We start from the raw sequence: 20,324 nt of genomic DNA, 5'->3' as shown, positions 1-20,324 counted from the left end.
ATGTTCCTCTATTCGTAAGACGAACCATATATAGTGAAATCAGTCTGTAGAATTTAAGGCTTGTTCTTACTTTGTGTTTCTACTAAAAGGTAAAAGTTTTCTTTGGAGGGCTGCATTAAAACTTAACAATTCCTGCAACACGAAGAGTGTTTAAAAAGTAATCAGATATTTATAATTACGTGTGTTGTATTAGTTCGATTCCCACTGCTATTTTTGTCATTATCTTCGTAAACATGTCTGAAAAGTATTTCCAGGTAAATCCCATTTCACTCAATGTCTTGTGTAAAACATGTTTCTGCAACGAAAATGTATTTTTTGTTTCACGCCAGTGAGTAATTTCCGTAATGTGGGCATTATTTTTGGTTTATGTAAAAGTCCTCCATCGCTTGTCGAATGACCGATTTTGTGAAACTGTCTATAACGATGGGTTTCCTCCCTAAATTATTAGTTTTTCTTCGCGGCGATTCCAGTAAACCATGCGCCTTGTTTTCGCGTTCCTTCCTTATGCGTCCTATTTTGGCGAGGCTGACGTTTGCATGAACTGCAGCCCTTTGATTGGGACTGGTAACATTAGCCATCAGTTCTTTTTGTGTAGCCTCCTTAACACAAGCTGTACTAACGTTACAGACGATCGAACGCTCGTTCTGCGCAAATATCTCCTTCGTATTCTGCACATTTTCTTGCAATACAGGGCGATTATCCATCACTTCCGGATACTGAAGTATATCAGTGAGTACACAAAGTCAACTGACTGAGATTGGCAACTAAGATCCCACGAATAGAAACGACGTATATCACTGCACGCCGAACTACACCGCTAGATAGGTAACGGGCAACTGATTTTGGGTTGCCCTGTAGGCCAATGGCAGGGTTCTTCCGGGAAAGGCCATTTCCCCCACCAAAAGCGCTGCTCGCTCTTGAGTTTACAGACTATACTTACTGAAGGGCCTCGTAGTAATAAGCGGTTTTTTAGAATCTTTCGTCCTCTTGAATACATTTTTGGATAGGTGGAAAATCAGTTAAGAAAATCAGTGGCTTTCTTTAGGTACTCATTTATTATAGGAATTAACATTATCAGTCTGAGAATTAATTTATGTCACGTTATATCATTAAATACAGTAATTCACGCTATACTAATGGATATCGAGGAGGGCAATCGCGGTGAGATTCTCGGTGCTGGGCGGCTGTTGCACGGGGCGCCTACTTCTCGCCGTCCATCTCCTTGATGATGATGACGTTCTTCGTGGGCGTGGCCTTGGTGGCGGCGGCCTTGGTGGGCCGGTGACCCTCGCAGTAGTCGAGGTCGAAGGGCAGGCGCGTGGGCTCGCAGCCGGTGACGGAGAAGGTGACGACGTGCGAGGGGTCGACGTGGGCGCGCGTCGCCGTGTGCAGCAGCGTGCCGCGCAGCGTCACCACGCCGTCCGCCCCCGCGGCCGCCCCCTGCACGGCCGCCGCCCCCGCGGCTGGCACCCGCGGCGCTGGCGCCGCCAGGCCCAGCCACTCGCTCCACGAGTAGCGGTGCGGCTGCTCGCCCTTCTTCACCGCCACCTGCAGCGCCACACAGACCGAGTCGCATTACTGATGTGCGATTTCGGCAGATCGTAGATACTAATTTCGATTGAAAAAAAGACAACTGTGTTTTGCGTAACAGACTGACCGTACAGTACCCTTTATAAGTTTGGAAACACTATATTGCGTACTACAACAGACCAAGATGGGAGTGATTTGCGTGAGATATTGTTAGAATACGGAAGGGTATGTTCAAATAACGATTAATAATGACACAGTATTTCAAAGATAATTATTGTACATAGAGGATGTTGGAACGCGTGAGACAATACTGACCTTACTACTTATCTTAGAAGCTAGATTAAGTAAAGGCAAACCTACGTTTCTAGCATTTGTAGGCTTAGAGAAAGCTTTTGACAATGTTCATTGGAACACTCTCTTTCAAATTCTGAAGGTGGCAGGGGTAAAATACAGGGAGCGAAAGGCTGTTTACAATTTGTACAGAAACCAGATGACAGTTATAAGAGTCGAGGGACATGAAAGGGAAGCAGTGGTTGGGAAGGGAGTGACACAGGGTTGTAGCCTATCCTCAATGTTATTACATCTGTATACTGAGCAAGCAGTCAAGGGAACAAAATCAAAATTTGGAGTAGGTATTAAAATCCACGGAGAAGAAATAAAAACTCTAAGGTACGCCGATGACATTGTAATTCTGTTAGACACAGCAAAGGACTTGGAAGAACATTTGGGCGGAATGGACAGTGTCTTGAAAGAAAGATATAAGATGAACATCAACAAAAGCAAAATGAGGATAATGGAATTTAGTCGAGTTAAATCGGGTGATGCTGAGGGAATTAGATTAGCGAATGAGACACTTAAAGTATGTAACATTACAGGACATATTGAAGTATTCGATACTGTAGACTTTTAGGGGATGTCGATACAGATATGCAAAATGTAAAGGGAAACTTTGGTGATGTTTAAATATTGTACTGTGTCAATATTAGGACATTTTGCACAGAAAGAACAAAAATAGAATTAATGTAAATATATATTAGTGTTAGTAACCTATTTTCATTCAATTTTGTAATTATATTTCATTTTGTAAAAGAAAGACTCACTGTTTGCTGTAGCTCTGATTAATAGTATAAATTATCAGTTTTGAGCTAAATTATTTCGTATAATATGGACAAGATACTTTTAAAAACTCACCAGCTAAAGAGAAAGTCTCTAAATGAACGTTTAATGCACACTTCTGGAACTTTCTATGGAGAAATTCTATATTATGATCGCAAAAATACGAAAACTTGTGGAAACTGTTTCATAACCTAATTTCGAAAGACGATTTGTATCAAGAAATATTGCTAAAAAGAGTTATTTACGTTTTGAAACACGATTTAAATCATTTTACATATAAATAGTTGTTCTAAATCACTCAAGAAACATCCAGAATCAAATGTCAAGATATTTCTGGAAACATCGGTACAAATCTGGTGAAGGTTATCCAGAAGCTGGTAGAAAAATGTTATAAAATCTATTTGGAAATTATGCTTGTAAGAATTTATATGTACTGATCCTTTTACTTACTTTAATCTGTACTAAAATTCTGTAATGTCTAATTTAGTTCTAAGTCTTGGATTGCTATCGTATTGTAAACAAAACATTGTCAAAGGCTCTCATTGTTTGGAAAGATATTAATACACCTAGGAGTTGTCAGTTGCCAGTTCGGATATGCAGTGCGGTTAGCTCTGAGAGTCAGTTGTTGAGTCTGTGGTCTGTCAGTTCTGTTTTTAAATAAACGTCTGTAATGAAGAATTACTTGTTGTCGTCAATATGAACTCAAGACCTTTTGCACGAAGCAGACACCTCCTAATGCAACGTTTTAATTTGGTTGAGGAAGCTGGGATCGCTATAAGTGCAAACAAATTGAAGTGGAACGTTTTAATTTGGTGTTGAGGAGCTGAAATGTTATAAGTAGTAAAGGAGTTTTGCTATTTGGGAAGCAAAATAACTGATGATGATCGAAGTAGGGAGGATATAAAATGTAGACTTTCAATGGCAAGGAAAGCGTTTCTGAAGAAGAGAAATTTGTTAACATCGAGTATAGATTTAAGTGTCACGAAGTCACTTATGGAAGTATTTGTACGGAGTGTAGCCATGTATGGAAGTGAAACATGGACGATAAATAGTTTGGACAAGAAGAGAATAGAAGCTTTAGAAATGTGGTGCTACAGAACACTGCTGAAGATTGGATGAGTAGGTCACATAACTAATGAGGTATTGAATAGAACTGGGGAGAAGAGGAGTTTGTGGCACAACTTGACTAGAAGATGGGATCGGTTGGTAGGGCATATTATGAGGCATCGAGGGATCACCAATTAAGTATTGGAGGACAGCGTGGAGGGTAAAAATCGTAGAGGAAGGCCAAGAGATGAATACACTAAGGAGATTCAGAAGGATGTAGGTTGCAGTAGGTACTGGGAGATGAAGAAGCTTGCACAGGATAGAGTAGCATGGAGAGCTGCATCAAACCAGTTTCAGGATTCAAGACCACCACAACAACAGAGGGTGTTCGGAAGTTCCAGTTATAAATTTCTAGGACTTGTATAGGGGAGCGAGTACATAATGTTTTGAACAGGAGCCTATGCTCAGAAATGCCACCCAACGACGCTACAGAGCGTCAAAGTTACAGGCGCCAGTGCCTGCAAATGAGTGTATATACAGGGTGACTCCGTGATAATGTTACGAACTTCCAAGGATGACGGAGAAGGATAAATATTTCAATGTGAGGTAAGGGTCCTTGGTCCGGAAACGAAGGAGTCGAAAGTTAAAAGCCAAAATCATTCTGATACCTCTAAAAATGGACTTGTGCAGTTGTTGCTAAGAATGTAAGGATTGCAACTTTCAGAGGCGGTAGTATGGACCAAGACAAGAAAAAATGCCTGGTAAATGTGGGCTCTAAATTGCATACCTGAGGAGTTATGAGCACTTGTTCATTTCGCTACTATGACACACAGCTCTACTGAACAACTACTCATAGCCTTCAAGTCATGCATTGAGAGCCCGCATTCACTAGATATTTCTTCTAGGTTTCGTCCATACTGATGATGATGAGGTCCCATACTCCGAGGAGCGTAGGGGACGATGCGGGAGACCCGCACCGCCGTACGCGACAAGATCCTTGTGGAGGTGGTTTGCCATTCCCTTCCTCCGACCGTAATGGGGATGAATGATGAGGTTGAAGGTGATACAACAGCACCGAGTCATTTTGAGGCAGGAAAAATCCCTGACCCCACCGGGAGTCGGCCTATGTGGCCGAGAGGTTCTAGGCGCTTCAGTGCGCTACGGTCGCAGATTCGAATCCTGCCTCGGGCATGGATGTGTGTGATGTCCTTAGGTTAGTTAGGTTTAAGTAGTTCTAAGTTCTAGGGGATTGCTGACTTCAGATGTTAAGTCCCATAGTGCTCAGAACAATTTGAACCATTTGAACCCAGCCAGGAATCGAACCCGGGACCCCGTGTGCGGCAAGCGAGAACGCTACCACAAGACCACGAGCTGCAGACTTCGTCCATATTACCACTTCCGAAAGTTTCCTACCCTCTTGGCAGCGATACATGTACTACACTGCCAGAGGTATCAGAATGATTTTCAGGGATCCTTACCTCAAATTGATTCATTTATCCGTCTCCAACATCCTTGCCAGTTTACAATATCGTGACGAAGTAAACCCGCACATACTGAAATTTACAAGCACAGGCTCCTATAATTTTGATGCTCTGTAGCGTCGGATGATGTTTGCGGACGTGGATTTCCATTCAAATTATTATGTACTCACTCCGCTCTACAAGTCCTAGAACTTTGTAACGGGAATTTACGAACACTCTGTATCTCTGTATACATACACACTGGTATTTCTCGGTTTCATATAAAATGACTCTACCTGACCAAGCAGTTCCACTGAACACGACAAGTGGCGCAGTAGATGGCACGACTGAGTACAGGAACGTTGTTTACGGTTCGGTTCAGTTGTGGTTCTACATCTACATGCATACTCCGAAAGCCACCAAACGGTGCGTGGTGAAGGGAATCCTGTACCACAATAGTCGTTTCCTTCCCTGTCCCACTCGCAGATAGGACGAGGGAAACGACTGTCTATATGTCTCCGTGTTGTTGTTGTTGTCTTCAGTCCTGAGACTGGTTTGATACAGCTCTCCATGCTACTCTATCCTGTGCAAGCTGCTTCATCTCCCAGTACCTACTGCAACCTACATCCTTCTGAATCTGCTTAGTGTACTCATCTCTCGGTCTCCCTCTACGATTTTTACCCTCCACACTGCCCTCCAATGCTAAATTTGTGATCCCTTGATGCCTCAAAACATGTCCTACCAACCGATCCCTTCTTCTAGTCAAGTTGTGCCACAAACTTCTCTTCTCCCCAATCCTATTCAATACCTCCTCATTAGTTACGTGATCTATCCACCTTATCTTCAGTATTCTTCTGTAGCACCACATTTCGAAAGCTTCTATTCTCTTCCTGTCCAAACTAGTTATCGTCCATGTTTCACTTCCATACATGGCTACACTCCAAACAAATATTTTCAGAAACGACTTCCTTATACATAAATCTATATTCGATGTTAACAAATTTCTCTTCTTCAGAAACGCTTTCCTTGCCATTGCCAGTCTACATTTTATATCCTCTCTACTTCGACCATCATCAGTTATTTTACTTCCTAAATAGCAAAACTCCTTTATATATGTCTCCGTATGAGCCCTAATTTCTCGTATCTTACTTTCGTGGTCCCTACGCGAAATACATGTTTGCGTCAGCAGGACAGTTCTGCAGTCAGCCTCAAAAGCCGGTTCTCTAAACTTTCTCACTAGTGTTCTTCGAAATGAATGATTTCTTCCCTCCAAGGATTCAACCGGAACTCCTGAAGCATATCCGTAACACTCGTATGGTGATCGAACCGAACGGTAAAAAATCTAGCAGCTGCAGTTGTATGCTGCGAATGAAAGTAGTACACGCACAGAAAATAACTGAAAATGGCCCGAAAATGCAAGATTCCTTATGATTCACGGGTAAAGATAATCGTTTTGCACCTGACAAAACTGAAGATTTCCGTCAGCGGAGTTGTAAAGAGCAGACATCGGCATCGAGATACAGGCTACTATGATGATCGTCCTCGCTCAGAAGCACCTAAGGAAAATATCACACTACCACGAAAAGTATTTGGGATTTACCAGCATATGTAGTAGATTCAAAACTATCCGTGAACTGACTGCTGAAGTAAACTCATCTAGGAATACACCATGGAGAGAATCAACAGTGAGACGACGCCTGGCAAGAAACAGCTTCCAGAGTTGTTGCACCCTCTTACTAAGAAGAAAAGGCTTCAGTGGGCTGCCACACACTAGGGTAGGGAAGCAGGGGTTTTGGAAAGGGTTTTATTCACTGATGAATCCAGAATAGAAATATATGGAAGTAAACGCCGTCAATTCATACGCCGTTAACCCCACGAACGCTTGAATCCTTTGCGCGTAATTCCAACTGTGAAGTTTTGAGGGTGTTCTGTCATGGTATGGGTATCTTTTGGAGGGTATAAAGTCGAGGATTTTGTGAAAGTAGATGAAAAAACGAACCAAAACGATTATCATTCATTCACCAGCGACATGCCAAGACATCCAGTTTCCGTCTTATTATGAAAGGGTTTGTGTTGCAACAAGCCAACGACCCGAGACATACACCCCGCTTGTGTCAGAACTGTAGAGGTTAAGAAAATTTTGAAAAATAGGAAATGGCCTCTCCAGCCCCCTGATTGTAACCCAATCGAGCTGCTATGGAATGAATTGTCAGCAAATCCCGAAAACGGGGAATTGTGAAAGGGACACGGTCGTGCAAGGCCCTGCAACAAGAATTGAGGCTAATTCCAGCTGAAAACCTGGCAAAATTGAGCCATCGCATGCCAAGAGTACGCAAGGCGGTGATTAAAGCACAGGGTAGCTACTCTGAGGAACCTAAAATTTAATAGCTACCTTTACCTACGTATTGTTTGAACTTAATCAACATCTAGAAAACAATAAAATGCTATTTTATAATGTATTTCCTTTCCATTGTCCATAATCACTTGGTGTTCGCAAACTTCTGGAGGGCAATGTATATCCACTGCAAACACTGCAAATACGGAGTTTCAAGTCAAAAAGTTAAATAACTCATTGTTGACATACTGATGACCGATATCAATTAACCCCGAAACAACGACGTTAAATGATGAATATACAGAATGGTGTAAAAAGCAACATAAAAATACATCTAATACTGTACTTATTAACCAATAAACAGCAGTAATTAACTTTTTTAAAAAAATGGGTTACCTTAAAGTAAGAAGTGAAATAAATTAAGGAAACATTTGATGTGTCTTTGAATGATGCTCGATATCACGTACAGCAGGTGAAATACTCATACTCTAGTGATGTCAGAAGACCATCGAGTCAAATTCCACCGGAAAATAACCTCTAGCACTCTTTAAAAATCTAATATACTAAGAAAAAATTTGACCTTTTAATTGGCACTTTATTTGCTGTATATGATTTCGAGCATAATTCAAAAGTGTGTTAAATGCTTATGTACCCTAGTGGTACTTCTAGTGAAGGTCGAAGCATAAACTGATTATTACTTCTCATTCTACAGTTAACGTAACGCAGAATTCTCCTCCATTTTTCTTTCTTTCATAACAACGTGTCAAATAAAGTTTCAATAACCGCAGAAATTTTCCGTCGACGAATACGACGTTCCTACACTGCCGTATTATTTCGTAATTAACTTTATTGTAAACGTAGACTGCGAGAAAAGGAAAGAGAGATGGAAGTACTTTACTTCATAGTAACAGATGAAAAGAATAAGATTATTCGAGAACTGGCGGAACACAGACACCTGAAAGATCTTAATTGCGGATTAGCGATTTATTTGGGTACAAATGTGCGATCAGTCGCTGCAGGCTCTTCATCGGATGGAAGTGCTATAGGAACATTATATCGATCACCAGATGCTGCTAGACGCTGTGGTAACAGTTCTCACGAAAATGACGGAAATTTAGTTATCTGTAACAAAACGTTTACGGAACGAAAAGGTTGTTCTACTAAAATCCAAAAAAGCGACCGGTTGCATATTTATACCCGAATAAATTGCCAGTTTAAATCACATATGCAGTTAGTCATCAGTAATGGATATACTGAAACTTAATTGTGAATATGTTCGTTTCCTTCATACAAATACTCATTTCCGCATGGATCAAGTGTAACCTTACGCATCATAAACAGAATATGTACTTACATAATTCGAAATATCATTTCTAGCAATTAAAAAAATTCCGAACAATACAGGCACAAATGCGAAATATCATTTCTAGCAATTAAAAAAATTCCGAACAATACAGGCACAAATTACTTGGCACTGAACTGAATGAGCAACAAAGGGCATACTCCATGCTTAGCTACAACAATAGCCAATGGGCCCTCCTGTCCCCGAGCATGATCACGTTTACAAGTCTGACTAGTGTCGTTAAGAGACATGATCACAAGTAAAATTTTAAACGACGAAACAGTTATTCACGATGGCAACAAGTGGTCTTGTGTTTATGCCATTAAAGTCGATATTTTAACACTGATGTTACGATGTTTCAAAGACAGCAGTATCGATATTGAAAAACTGATTTTTGAATTCCCAATATCTCTAATTTGTAAATATTAATGAACACTGAATGTCTCTAAACTGATCCGCCCCGATAGCACTGCGAATTAAAGCACTTTCTTCTTTTGGGATAGGCTGGTGTACTGTCCTTGGATCGGAGCAGACTGGCGGGTGTGTGTGTCGGCCAGCATAAGTGTGGCTTTTAGGTGGTTTCCCACACTTGGACACTTTGAAGTACTCAGATTCATCAAGCACAATGCGGCTGCCTAAAAGCTGTGCAGACAGTTATCTGTTATTACAATAGTACTAAATTTAGAATTGATACTATTGTTTTGTTGTTAGAATTATCGCGTTTTCTTACTAGCCCGTTTTTATTAGAGGACACACTCAGCGATAGATGGTCAACATTGCAACTTGTGGACAATCGACAAGTTGTTTCGTCGTGTGTAATGCGAGTAACAGGTGATTCGCTTTGTAGCTGGCAAGTCGACAGCAGAGCCGAAGCACTGCCTGACGCGCGCGCTCGTCTGAACGCTCTCATTTGAATCAGCGTATTGTGGATCGCTTCAGTTAACTGCAGCCGGCCCGCATTCCCTCGTGCGAAACACCCAAAGCTGCGTTCAACTGATTTGGTAGAATAAATAAATCACACTTGATGCTACGTATGATTAATTTAATGAAACCAAAGAAAGAACGTTCTAATAACAGAACTTGTGACAACATAGTAAATCATACAGCTACTTTGTATGAGACACAAAATTAAGTATTTAAATATGTTGAAATGCAGAGTTACGGTTGTGTACAGCACCCAGAGTTCCATTTTAACTTTTCTGGCTCTTTTAAAAATGGTATTTATTGGATTTCTGAACTTTAGAGAGAAGATTCTGCCGCTGAATGACGTAGTCATAAACGTCAGAGCAGTTCATTTTATAACTAAAAACACATTTTGTTGTTGACTCAACTACTTATACTTGTAATCTATTTCGTTCCTCACTCCACTGGACATTCATGAGAGAGAACACGCTTCCCATGTTAGCGCTGTGCTGGGACAATAATGATGAATTTGCACAGATTTAGTTCTTGCGAATACTGCCCCAGCGACCACATTATTGAAAGCAACTGGTACATTTCTCCATATTCTATTCACTAGGCCAGTTATCACGGCCCACTTGGATTCAAGTACGAAGAATGCAGAAGTACTTTTGCAAGACAGGGGCAAGGAATTTAACATATATTCTTGATTTTGTGGACCACTCGACTGTGACTTCAGTTCTTTTTTGATAGGGCATTGCCATGTAGAGCTGTTGCCATGCCGTGATAGAATATTGCCTGCCGCTGTGGCCGAGCGGTTCTAGGCGCTTCAGTCCGGAACCGCGCTTTAAGTAGTTCTAAGTCTAGGGGACTGATGACCTCAGATGTTAAGTCCCATAGTGCAGACAGGCTCGTGGTTTTCTGCGAAGAGTCAACATAAACCACAGCAGAGGCTCTTGATCCGGAGATTGTCAGTTCGTAATCAGTAGCGACGAGTATTGTCATCACCGAGATTCGAGGAATCGAGCATAGGTGACGGCGAAAGTTTTCTCATTACCAGACTTCGTTTTATCTCTACTTCAGCCAAAACCTTGGCTCTGTCTCAGGCGACGAGGATATAAGACGGCGTTAATGGTGATCCATCCGTGTGTAATAGGAATAATGAAGTTTGCAGCCTCTTTAAGTAGGCGGTGTACCACCACTGACATCAACAACAGAAACACAGAACTACATTTAACGTATAACATGCTCTCATTTTGTGAAGGACATGTGCAATCAAGCGCAAAATAACCTTTCCAAGTATATGAGTCCTCCTTACATTCGGAGTCCACCAGCCAAAATGGAAACGTACTTTACGTTTATTTATGTAATTTGACCATTGGATGTTCCTCATATTAATATTAAGTACACGGGTGTTGCACGCTCGCCTTCACTGCGAGAAAGGATGGTAACTGTGTACGTGTTTTCATGAGACTGCATTAAATACAGAATAAAAACAAATCTTTCTAAATTTTCATGACGTAGCCAACCGGCGGTAATGAGTTGCTTTTCCACTTGTAAGTGTATGTTGGTTAAGTGCAAGATGTAATAGCACTGGGATGGAATTTCTGAAATTAATCAGCGTTTGGTTCGTCGAAAAGGAGTCGTAAATTGGTGAACCTACTGCACTAAGGAATTATAGGATAACGATGCTATGGTCCCTTCTAAATGATTATTGATGCATTTGATTGACGTCATAGAAACAGCTATTGAAATTGGAAAAGGAGAAAAATATTCACTGTAAAAGGGGCGCTTGCAGTACGACCCAGACTTCATGTAGAGCTATGGAAAGTCTGGTGATTTCATAGTTATTGTTTCTATGAAAGTACTGTCACACTGTTCAACCAATCAGAAACCTAAGAATCTGTGACTGATGCAAGATACAACGATAGGGACTCACCAGTCTTCCAACAGGAAGGTCACAATAAACTAAAACTACTGACTGACCATCAGTGTTTCATTCGTCCACATTTGCAATGGCTTGATTGGAGCCGCTTTATAGAATGTGAATATTGGCTCTGAGCACTATGCGACTTAACTTCTGAGGTCATCAGTCGCCTAGAAATTAGAACTAATTAAACCTAACTAACCTAAGGACATCACACACCTCCATGCCCGAGGCAGGATTCGAACCTGCGACCGTAGCGGTCGCTCGGCTCCAGAGCGCCTAGAACCGCATGGCCACTCAGGCCGGCGAATGTGAGTATTACGTGGATTTCCGTTCCACCAAAATTTCATGACTCTCGCAGACTCAGCCTTGTGTTTTACATTAAATCCTAAATAAACTCATGAAACTTTCCAGTCTTCTCTTCGTTTTTGAACAATGCTGCTATCCTACATTTATTGTAAACTAATAACAAAAATTTCATTTCTGCCATAGTGATCTCTGATCCTAGTGTTCTGCAGCACCTAGTCCACTAAGTCCCTCTACCCTTACAAGGTCTCCACATAACATCCCATCTAAATTTTAACCACGTCCCTCTACACTGTCTAATCAAATGTGTTCCTGTAAGCCGTGTGTAATGAAGAATTGACAGCTAGATGTGACTAGAGGTGGACACGCCAGTATTAAAGGAGAAGGAGACTATTGTATTGTCAGCAGAAAAGCAGTAACAAGAGATGAGTCGCTCAGAACAGTGCAGTGGCCTCGAACGTAGACTAGTCACTGGATGTCACTTGTGTGACAAATCCGTCAGGCACATTTCAACCCTTATAAAGCTGCCCAGGTCGAATGCTGGTGCTTCGATTAAGAAGTGGAAACGAGAAAGAATAATCACAGCAAAGCCACTACCGCATGGACATCACACACTGACCGTCGAGCTTTGCGGATTGTACTTATACAAGATCGAAAGGAATCAGCAGCAGAAATGACTCGTGAGTTCTAAAGCGCTACCAGCACTCCATGTAGCATAATAACTGTGCATAGGGAGTTAAAAAGAATGTTCTAAGTGGTCGAGCAGCTCCTTATAAGCCACACATTTCTGTAGTCGATACCAAGGGACGCTTGAAATGGTGGAAAGAGAGATGACACTTGACAGTGGATGACTCGAAACGAGTGATTTGGAATGATGAATCACGCTGTACCGTGTGACAATCGGATGGAAAGTTTTGCGTCTGGCCATTGCCTACAGAACATTACCTGCCATTATGTGCAGTACCAACGGGGTTTGGGGAGGAAGTAGCATTACGATATTGGGGTCTTTTACGGGGTTGGGGTGTACGCCCCTTATTGCGCTTAGCAAAATGTTAAATGTGGAAAGATATGAGCAGAAATGTGTACTGCGTGCAGTAGAGGAACAGTTCGGGGATTCTGACAGTATCAGCACGACAGTTCACCCTGTCATAAAGTATGATCTGTTGTAAGTAGGCTGTTTAGGTTTTTATGTTGGTAACGCCTCGTAGCGCTCTGTATGAAAATCACTGACAGTGCTGTGTGCACTCTGTGGCTCATTTGCATTGTTGGAATATTTGCTATTGTAGTGTTGGGCAGTTTGGTGTGAACAGCGCCTAGCGTTGTGCAGTTGGAGGTGAGGCGCCAGCAGTGATGGATATGGGAAGAGAGATGGCAGAGTTTTGAGAGCGGATGATCTGGACGTGCGTCCGCCAGAAAAAGGAAATTTGTAAGACTGGATGTCATGAACTATATATAATGACTTTTGAACACTATTAAGGTAAATGCGTTGTTTGTTGTCTATCAAAATCTTTCATTTGCTAACTATGCCTATCAGTAGGTAATGTCTTCAGTAGTTAGAATCTTTTATTCAGCTGGCAGTATTGGCGCACGCTGTATTGCAGTAGTTTGAGTAACGAAGATGTTTGTGAGGTAAGTGATTCATGAAAGATATAGGTTATTGTTAGTCAGGGCCATTCTTTTGTAGGGATTATTGAAAGTCAGATTGCGTTGCGCTAAAGAAATATTGCGTGTCAGTTTAGTGATGATCAGAATAAGTAAAGAGAGAAATGTCTGAGTATGTTGAGTTTTGCTCAGCTGTTTGAAAATCAAATAACGTAGAGGTTTTCCAGCACTGCCATGTATAAAAATTTTCTAAGGGGATGTTTCACTGTGAGGTTATAATTTGTAGACAATAACATCTCTGGAATGGACTCACCCGACTTGAACCCAATAGAACACGTTTGGGACCAGGAACGTTGACTCAAGTTGAAACCCTAGTATCCGTCACTAGCTTCTCTGGTTTCGGCTCTTGAGGAAGAAAGGGCTACCACTCTTCCAGAGACATCCCAGACACCTCATTGAGGCCTCGCCCGCCGGAGGTTCGAGTCCTCCCTCGGGCATGGGTGTGTGTGTTGTTATTAGCGTAAGTTAGTTTAAGTAGTATGTAAGTCTAGGGACTGATGACCTCAGTAGTTTGGTCCCTTAGGAATACACATACATTTGAACACACCTCATTGAAAGTGTCTCCAGTACCGAACAGAGTTCAAGCTGTCGTAAAGGTAAAGTGTGGAAACACATATTATTGTTGTACACTAATACGTGTATGGATACTTTTGGTCACATAGTGTACATGACCATGGTATCCGCAGATAGAAAGTGTACTGGACTTTGGGTAGGAACTGTTATACTGAAAATTTGTGGAGTTGTGACAACTTGGCGCGGTTGAAAGATTAATAAGTTGTGATTAAAGAGCAGGGATCGAGAACGCACCACTTGCTGCTGGGGTTCGGCGCCCTGTAGCAAGATGGTGGTGCCGTGGATGGCGGATTGGTCCTCGGCGCCGGCGATGACGACTTTCTGCAGGGGCCTCTGCGGCTGCTCGACCAGGAAGACGCCGCCGGCGTCCTCGGCGCCGCTGACCACGATGTGGTGCTTAGACGCGCCGGCGGGTTGGGCCGCCCCCTCGAGCACCAGCGTGTGCGTGACTGGCGAGACCTGGTGGGTGGGCGCCGCCACTACCAGGGTGCGCAGCGGGGGCCGCTGCTCCTGCAGCAGCACCGCCTCGCCGGCGCCGCCCACCACCTCCTCGTGCAGCACCAGCGCCGGCGTCGGCCCGGGCACCACCTGCGGCGCCGGGGCCGCCTCCGTCGTCGACCCGCCGCGGAACCAGCCGAACGTGCGGCCCTCCGCTGCCCCTTCAGCCTCGTGCAGCGTCGCCGCTCTTGTCGGCTCGATTCTGCGCAGTCCACGTGTACAGTGAGCATCTGCACACGTACTCCGCACGACACTATACAGTCGTCAGACACACATCTACATCTACATCTACATCTACATCTGCATACATACTCCGCAAACCACCATACGGTGCGTAGTGGAGGGTACCTCGTACCACAACCAGCATCTTCTCTCCCTGTTCCACTCCCAAACAGAACGAGGGAAAAATGACTGCCTATACGCCTCTGTACGAGCCCTAATCTCCTTTATCTTATCATTGTGGTCTTTCCGCGAAATGTAAGTTGGCGGCAGTAAACTTGTACTGCAGTCAGCCTCAAATGCTAGTTCTCTAAATTTTCTCAGTAGCGATTCACGAAAAGAACGCCTCCTTTCCTCTAGAGGCTCCCACCCGAGTTCCTGAAGCATTTCCGTAACACTCGCCTGATGATCAAACCCACCAGTAACAAATCTAGCAGTCCGCCTCTGAATTGCTTCTATGTCCTCCCTCAATCCGACCTGATAGGGATCCCAAACGCTCGAGCAGTACTCAAGAACAGGTCGTATTAGTGTTTTATAAGCGGTCTCCTTTACAGATGAACCACTTCTTCCGAAAATTCTACCAATGAACCGAAGACGACTATTAGCCCTCCCCACAACTGCCATTGCATGCTTGTCCCACTTCATATTGCTCTGCAGTGTTACACTCAAATATTTAATCGATGTGACTGTGTCAAGCGCTACACTACTAATGGAGTATTCAAACATCATCGGATTCTTTTTCCTATTCATCTGCATTAATTTACATTTATCTATATTTAGATTTAGCCGCCATTCTTTACACCACTCACAAATCCTGTCCAAGTTATCTTGTATCCTCCTACAGTCACTCAACGACGACACCTTCCCGTACATCACAGCATCATCAGCAAAACAGCCGCACGTTGCTATCCACCCTATCAAAAGATCATTTATGTAGATAGAAAACAACAGCGGACCTACCACACTTCCCTGGGGCACTCCAGATGATACCCTCACCTCCGATGAACACTCGCCATCGAGGGCAACGTACTGGTTTCTATTGCTTAAGAAGTCTTCGAGCCACCCACATATTTGGGAACCAATCCCATATGCTCGTACCTTAGTTAGGAGTCTGTAAGGGGGAACCGAGTCAAACGCTTTTCGGAAGTCAAGGAATATGGCATCCGTCTGATACCCTTCATCCATGGTTCGCAAGATATCATGTGCAAAAAGGGCGAGTTGCGTTTCGCAGGAGCGATGCTTTGTAAAGCCGTGCTGATGCATGGACAGCAACTTCTCTGTTTCAAGGAAATTCGTTGTATTCGAACTGAGAATATGTTCGAGAAAACTGCAACAAACCGATGTTAAGGATACTGGTCTGTAATTTTGAGGATCCGTCCTTCTACCCTTCTTATATACAGGCGTCACCTGCGCTTTTTCCAGTCGCTTCGGACTTTACGTTGGGCAAGAGATTCGTGATAAATGCAAGCTAAGTAAGGAGCCAATGCAGTAGAGTGCTCTCTGTAAAACCGAATTGGAATCCCATCAGGACCTGGCGATTTATTTATTTTCAACCCATTCAGCTGCTTCACAACCGCAGGGACGTCTCTCACTATGTCCATACGGGAATCTGTACGAGACTCGAACGGCGGTGTGTTTGTACGATCCTCCTGCACATATGGGGGTTGGACAAAAATATGGGAACAGAGTGAGAAATGCGTGCTCGGACATACATGCAGGTGCTAGCCGAGCCTGCGGGGTGTGCTGCTCTATCTGGCCACTATCGGCGCCTGTGCAATGTATTCAATATGTTGCAAGTGTCAGTCGTGGTCAGAGCAGTGTTCGGTGTAGTCGGGAGTCCATTACGTCGGAGATAAGTGAACTCCAACGTGGGATACTTATATGGAGGGTGCTCCCGTAATCAAGGAAAACAAACTCTTTCGTGTTTCAAGAGCAACCGTATCGAAGATTTATACCGCTTGTGGGAAAAGAAGAAAAACGTCACTTGCACGTCACAGCGCAGAAAAAATTGTGCGTCGAGTGATGGTGACGGATGGTCATTCAAGAGGACTGTGACGAAAAATAAAAGGACGAAGCTACAAAAATCTCTGCACAACCATGTCACAGTCCCGAATCCTGTCAGTAACAAAACAATACGAAGGGCCCTGCGGAAGCAAGGTACTGCAACTCGAGCTGGCATTCCAAAAATACTCGTAAGTGACGACACATGAAAACTTGATGCTGATGCCATAACACCTAGACTATGGGAGAGTGGAAAATATTTGGCAGGACGTGTCTTGCTTTACGCTGTTTCCAACGCCTTGTCCAGTTTACGTCGCAAGAATGAAACATGGCCAGGGTTCGGTGATGACGGGGTTTGCTACATCATGATATTCGATGGGTCCCCTGGGTGCTCCTGCAAAGTCGAATTACTACCAAGGAATAATTTTGTGTGATCGGATACAATTCATTGTTTCTGTGCCCCGTTCAAGTTTCCGACATTTCACCCCCCGACTCATGGAACATTATCCTTTCGCTGATTATTCGGTCTTTTTCTCATGGTCACCTCCCCCATTGGCAGTGCCCTCCCGGAGATCGGAATGGGGAGCTATTCCGGAATCTATTGCCAATGGAGAGATCATGAAGACACTTTTTCAATTACGGGCCACATGTCTTACTTGTCTTTAATGCACTTGTTCCCATTGCCTTCTGCATACTCATGCCGGTCATTATTGCTGCTTCTCCACCTTTATGGGAAGTTTCCCACCCCTAGGACAAGAGAGTGCTCTGAACCTCTGTCCGCTCCTCCGATCTCTTGACAAGATCGTTGGCAGAATGATGGTGACTTCTTATGCCGGAAGTCTTCGGACGCCAATCCTGATTATTAATTAGAATTTAAACAGTGTCGGGATTCTAACCCGGGACCTAGGATGTTTTGATTCAAAGACGCCACCCATAAACCACGGGTACGAAAATCCCCAAGCTATATCTCACGAGAATACCTTGAAGTTAAAATTAAGGATATTCTATCTTACACGGAGACTAACCAACAATTGTTGCTATAAATAAAGTATATTATCAACGTAATTAACAGCCGCCGACATAACTTGGACCTGTGAGACAGGGTTAAAATAGTCGCTTTTCCCACACCCCTAGTCGACGCCCTCTAGCAATCTAACTAGTTTCAAAACTTTTTCAGATCCGGCTTTGTGATTGAAAAACGAGCACTGCAGTCATAGCAACGTCTCTAACTAGTTTGTAGCCTCCCACCAACAATCTCCACAATAAATAAAACAGGATAACACCCTTTAAGTGAAGAAGAAGAAAGATACAAACCAAAACACCATACTTCAAATTTTGATTGGAACAAATAGAATTTATAGTTCTCTAATATAACTTGTAAAGTTCCCCTCGTTCGTTAAGCAATGCTCCAGACCCTGCTATACGGCGTATTCCCACACAATACATATTCCTTCACTAAATTGCTACACACACCTAAAAAACGGGCAAATGACCAGTTCGGTTCTCTCGCAAACTCTTTCGAAACTTCCCTCATGAGGGTGAATGACTTTATCGACCACTGAGGATCGCTGACTACCGACTCAAGGAATACGCGGCACCGTCTTGGCCTAGACGGCACAAAACTTACCTCCTGCGACCCACGAGGACTGTCGATAAACTTCCCAAAGTCACGAACTGCGAACCGTTTCACAAAATTATTTAACATTTACTGCTTTTAGCCTCAACAGCAGAATTAGAGCATTTCCATTCGCCTACTCCAACTAAAGCGCTTCCTGCATGACCCTGCTTGTTGTCAAGATTTTCAGAGGTTTCTTCTAGCCACGCAGGGAATATCACTCGTTCTTGAAAACAACACCACAAGCCACTACCCATTTAGACACCAGCCCATCCTCTCCAGGCATACATAAAGCTTTCTCACCGGTTCCGACAACTACTCTTGACCTACACAATAGCCACTGGACAGGTATACAGTCGCAGCCCAGTCATACTGCAAAACTTCCATCTATTGCAGTCACGTTGCAGCAATGTTGGCGGCAATATTGGTGTAAAATTGGGCCCATCTAAACGCACCTTAACAACGTGAGGGTGCAGTATCGCCGGCAACTGACCTACTGACGGTGACGGAGGGCCTGAGGGCGGCTCCCAGCTGGCGCAGGTTGCGGCAGGCGGGCAGCGACGTCTGGACGACGACGCAGGAGGAGGGCGTGGTGCTGGTGACCCACTCGCGGCGCAGCACCAGCTGCGTCACGGTGCGCGGGGGCGGCGCCGCCTCCTGGCTGGAGGAGCCGCCGAACATGAGCCGCGCCGCCTCCTTCTCGCCCCCGGGGGCAGATCGCGCCGCCGCCAGCACCAGCCACAGCACCAGGCACAGGATCCCAGTCCTCATCGCGACCTTGAACCATCACCGGAAAACAGCCTACTATAGTTCCTTTTCTGTTTACAATCAAACTTCATACACACTAAGAACAGAAAAGTAATGAGAAAACCAGGAGTGCGTACAGACCGCAAGAATGATCCATGTAACTGTATGAAGTACATTTGTTGTTGTTGTTGTCTTCAGTCCTGAGACTGGTTTGATGCAGCTGTCCATGCTACTCTATCCTGTCCAAGCTTCTTCATCTCCCAGTACTTACTGCAACCTACATCCTTCTGAATCTGCTTAGTGTATTCATCTCTTGGTCTCCCTCTACGATTTTTACCCTTTACACTGCCCTCCAATGCTAAATTTGTGATCCCTTGATGCCTCAGAACATGTCCTACCAACCGATCCCTTCTACTTGTCAAGTAGTGCCACAAACTCCTCTTCTCCCCAATTATATTCAATACCTCCTTATTAGTTATGTGATCTATCCATATAATCTTCAGCATTGTTCTGTAGCATCACATTTCGGAAGCTTCTATTCTCTTCTTGTCCAAACTATTTATCGTCCATCTTTCACTTCCATACAATGCTACACTCCATACAAATACTTTCAGAAACGACTTCCTGACACTTAAATCTATACTCGATGTAAACATATATCTCTTCTTCAGAAACGCTTTCCTTGCCATTGCCAGTCTACATTTTATATCCTATCTACTTCGACCATCATCAGCTATTTTGCTCCCCAAATAGCAAAACTCCTTTACTACTTTAAGTGTCTCATTCCCTAATCTAATTCCCTCAGCATCACCCGACTTAATTCGACTATATTCCATTATTATCGTTTTGCTTCTGTTGATGTTCATCTTATATCCTCCTTTCAAGACACTGTCCATTCCTTACAACTTATATGAAGTACATGTACCGGCCATTAAAACTGCAACATCTTTAAGCTTATGCCATGTGTGGCACGATTTTTAGTTTTGGTAACTAGGTTGGCTTTCGGAAAGGGAAGGGCACCAGACATGCAGGCCTGAAGTTGCGTT

The 20,324-nt window shown here is 43.5% G+C and overlaps 1 protein-coding gene across 1 annotated transcript in view; it reads right to left on the bottom strand.

Moving 5' to 3' along the window:
- Positions 1-1,036: 1,036 nt before the first annotated feature.
- The window catches only part of LOC126267975 (uncharacterized), a 35,149-nt gene continuing 15,861 nt past the window's right edge, over positions 1,037-20,324 (bottom strand). The window contains exons 2-4 of the mRNA XM_049973322.1: positions 19,025-19,308; positions 14,433-14,898; positions 1,037-1,548 (exon numbers count right to left, since the gene is read on the bottom strand). Coding sequence (XP_049829279.1) covers positions 1,201-1,548; positions 14,433-14,898; positions 19,025-19,302 — 1,092 coding nt within the window. The 5' untranslated portion in view covers positions 19,303-19,308 and the 3' untranslated portion in view covers positions 1,037-1,200. The remainder of the gene's footprint in view (positions 1,549-14,432; positions 14,899-19,024; positions 19,309-20,324) is intronic.

The sequence above is a fragment of the Schistocerca gregaria genome, chromosome 4 (genome assembly GCF_023897955.1).
Source record: "Schistocerca gregaria isolate iqSchGreg1 chromosome 4, iqSchGreg1.2, whole genome shotgun sequence".
Lineage (NCBI taxonomy): Eukaryota > Metazoa > Arthropoda > Insecta > Orthoptera > Acrididae > Schistocerca > Schistocerca gregaria.
The sequence above is the reverse complement of the archived record's forward strand: the minus strand, read 5'-3'. Positions and strand labels throughout refer to the sequence as shown.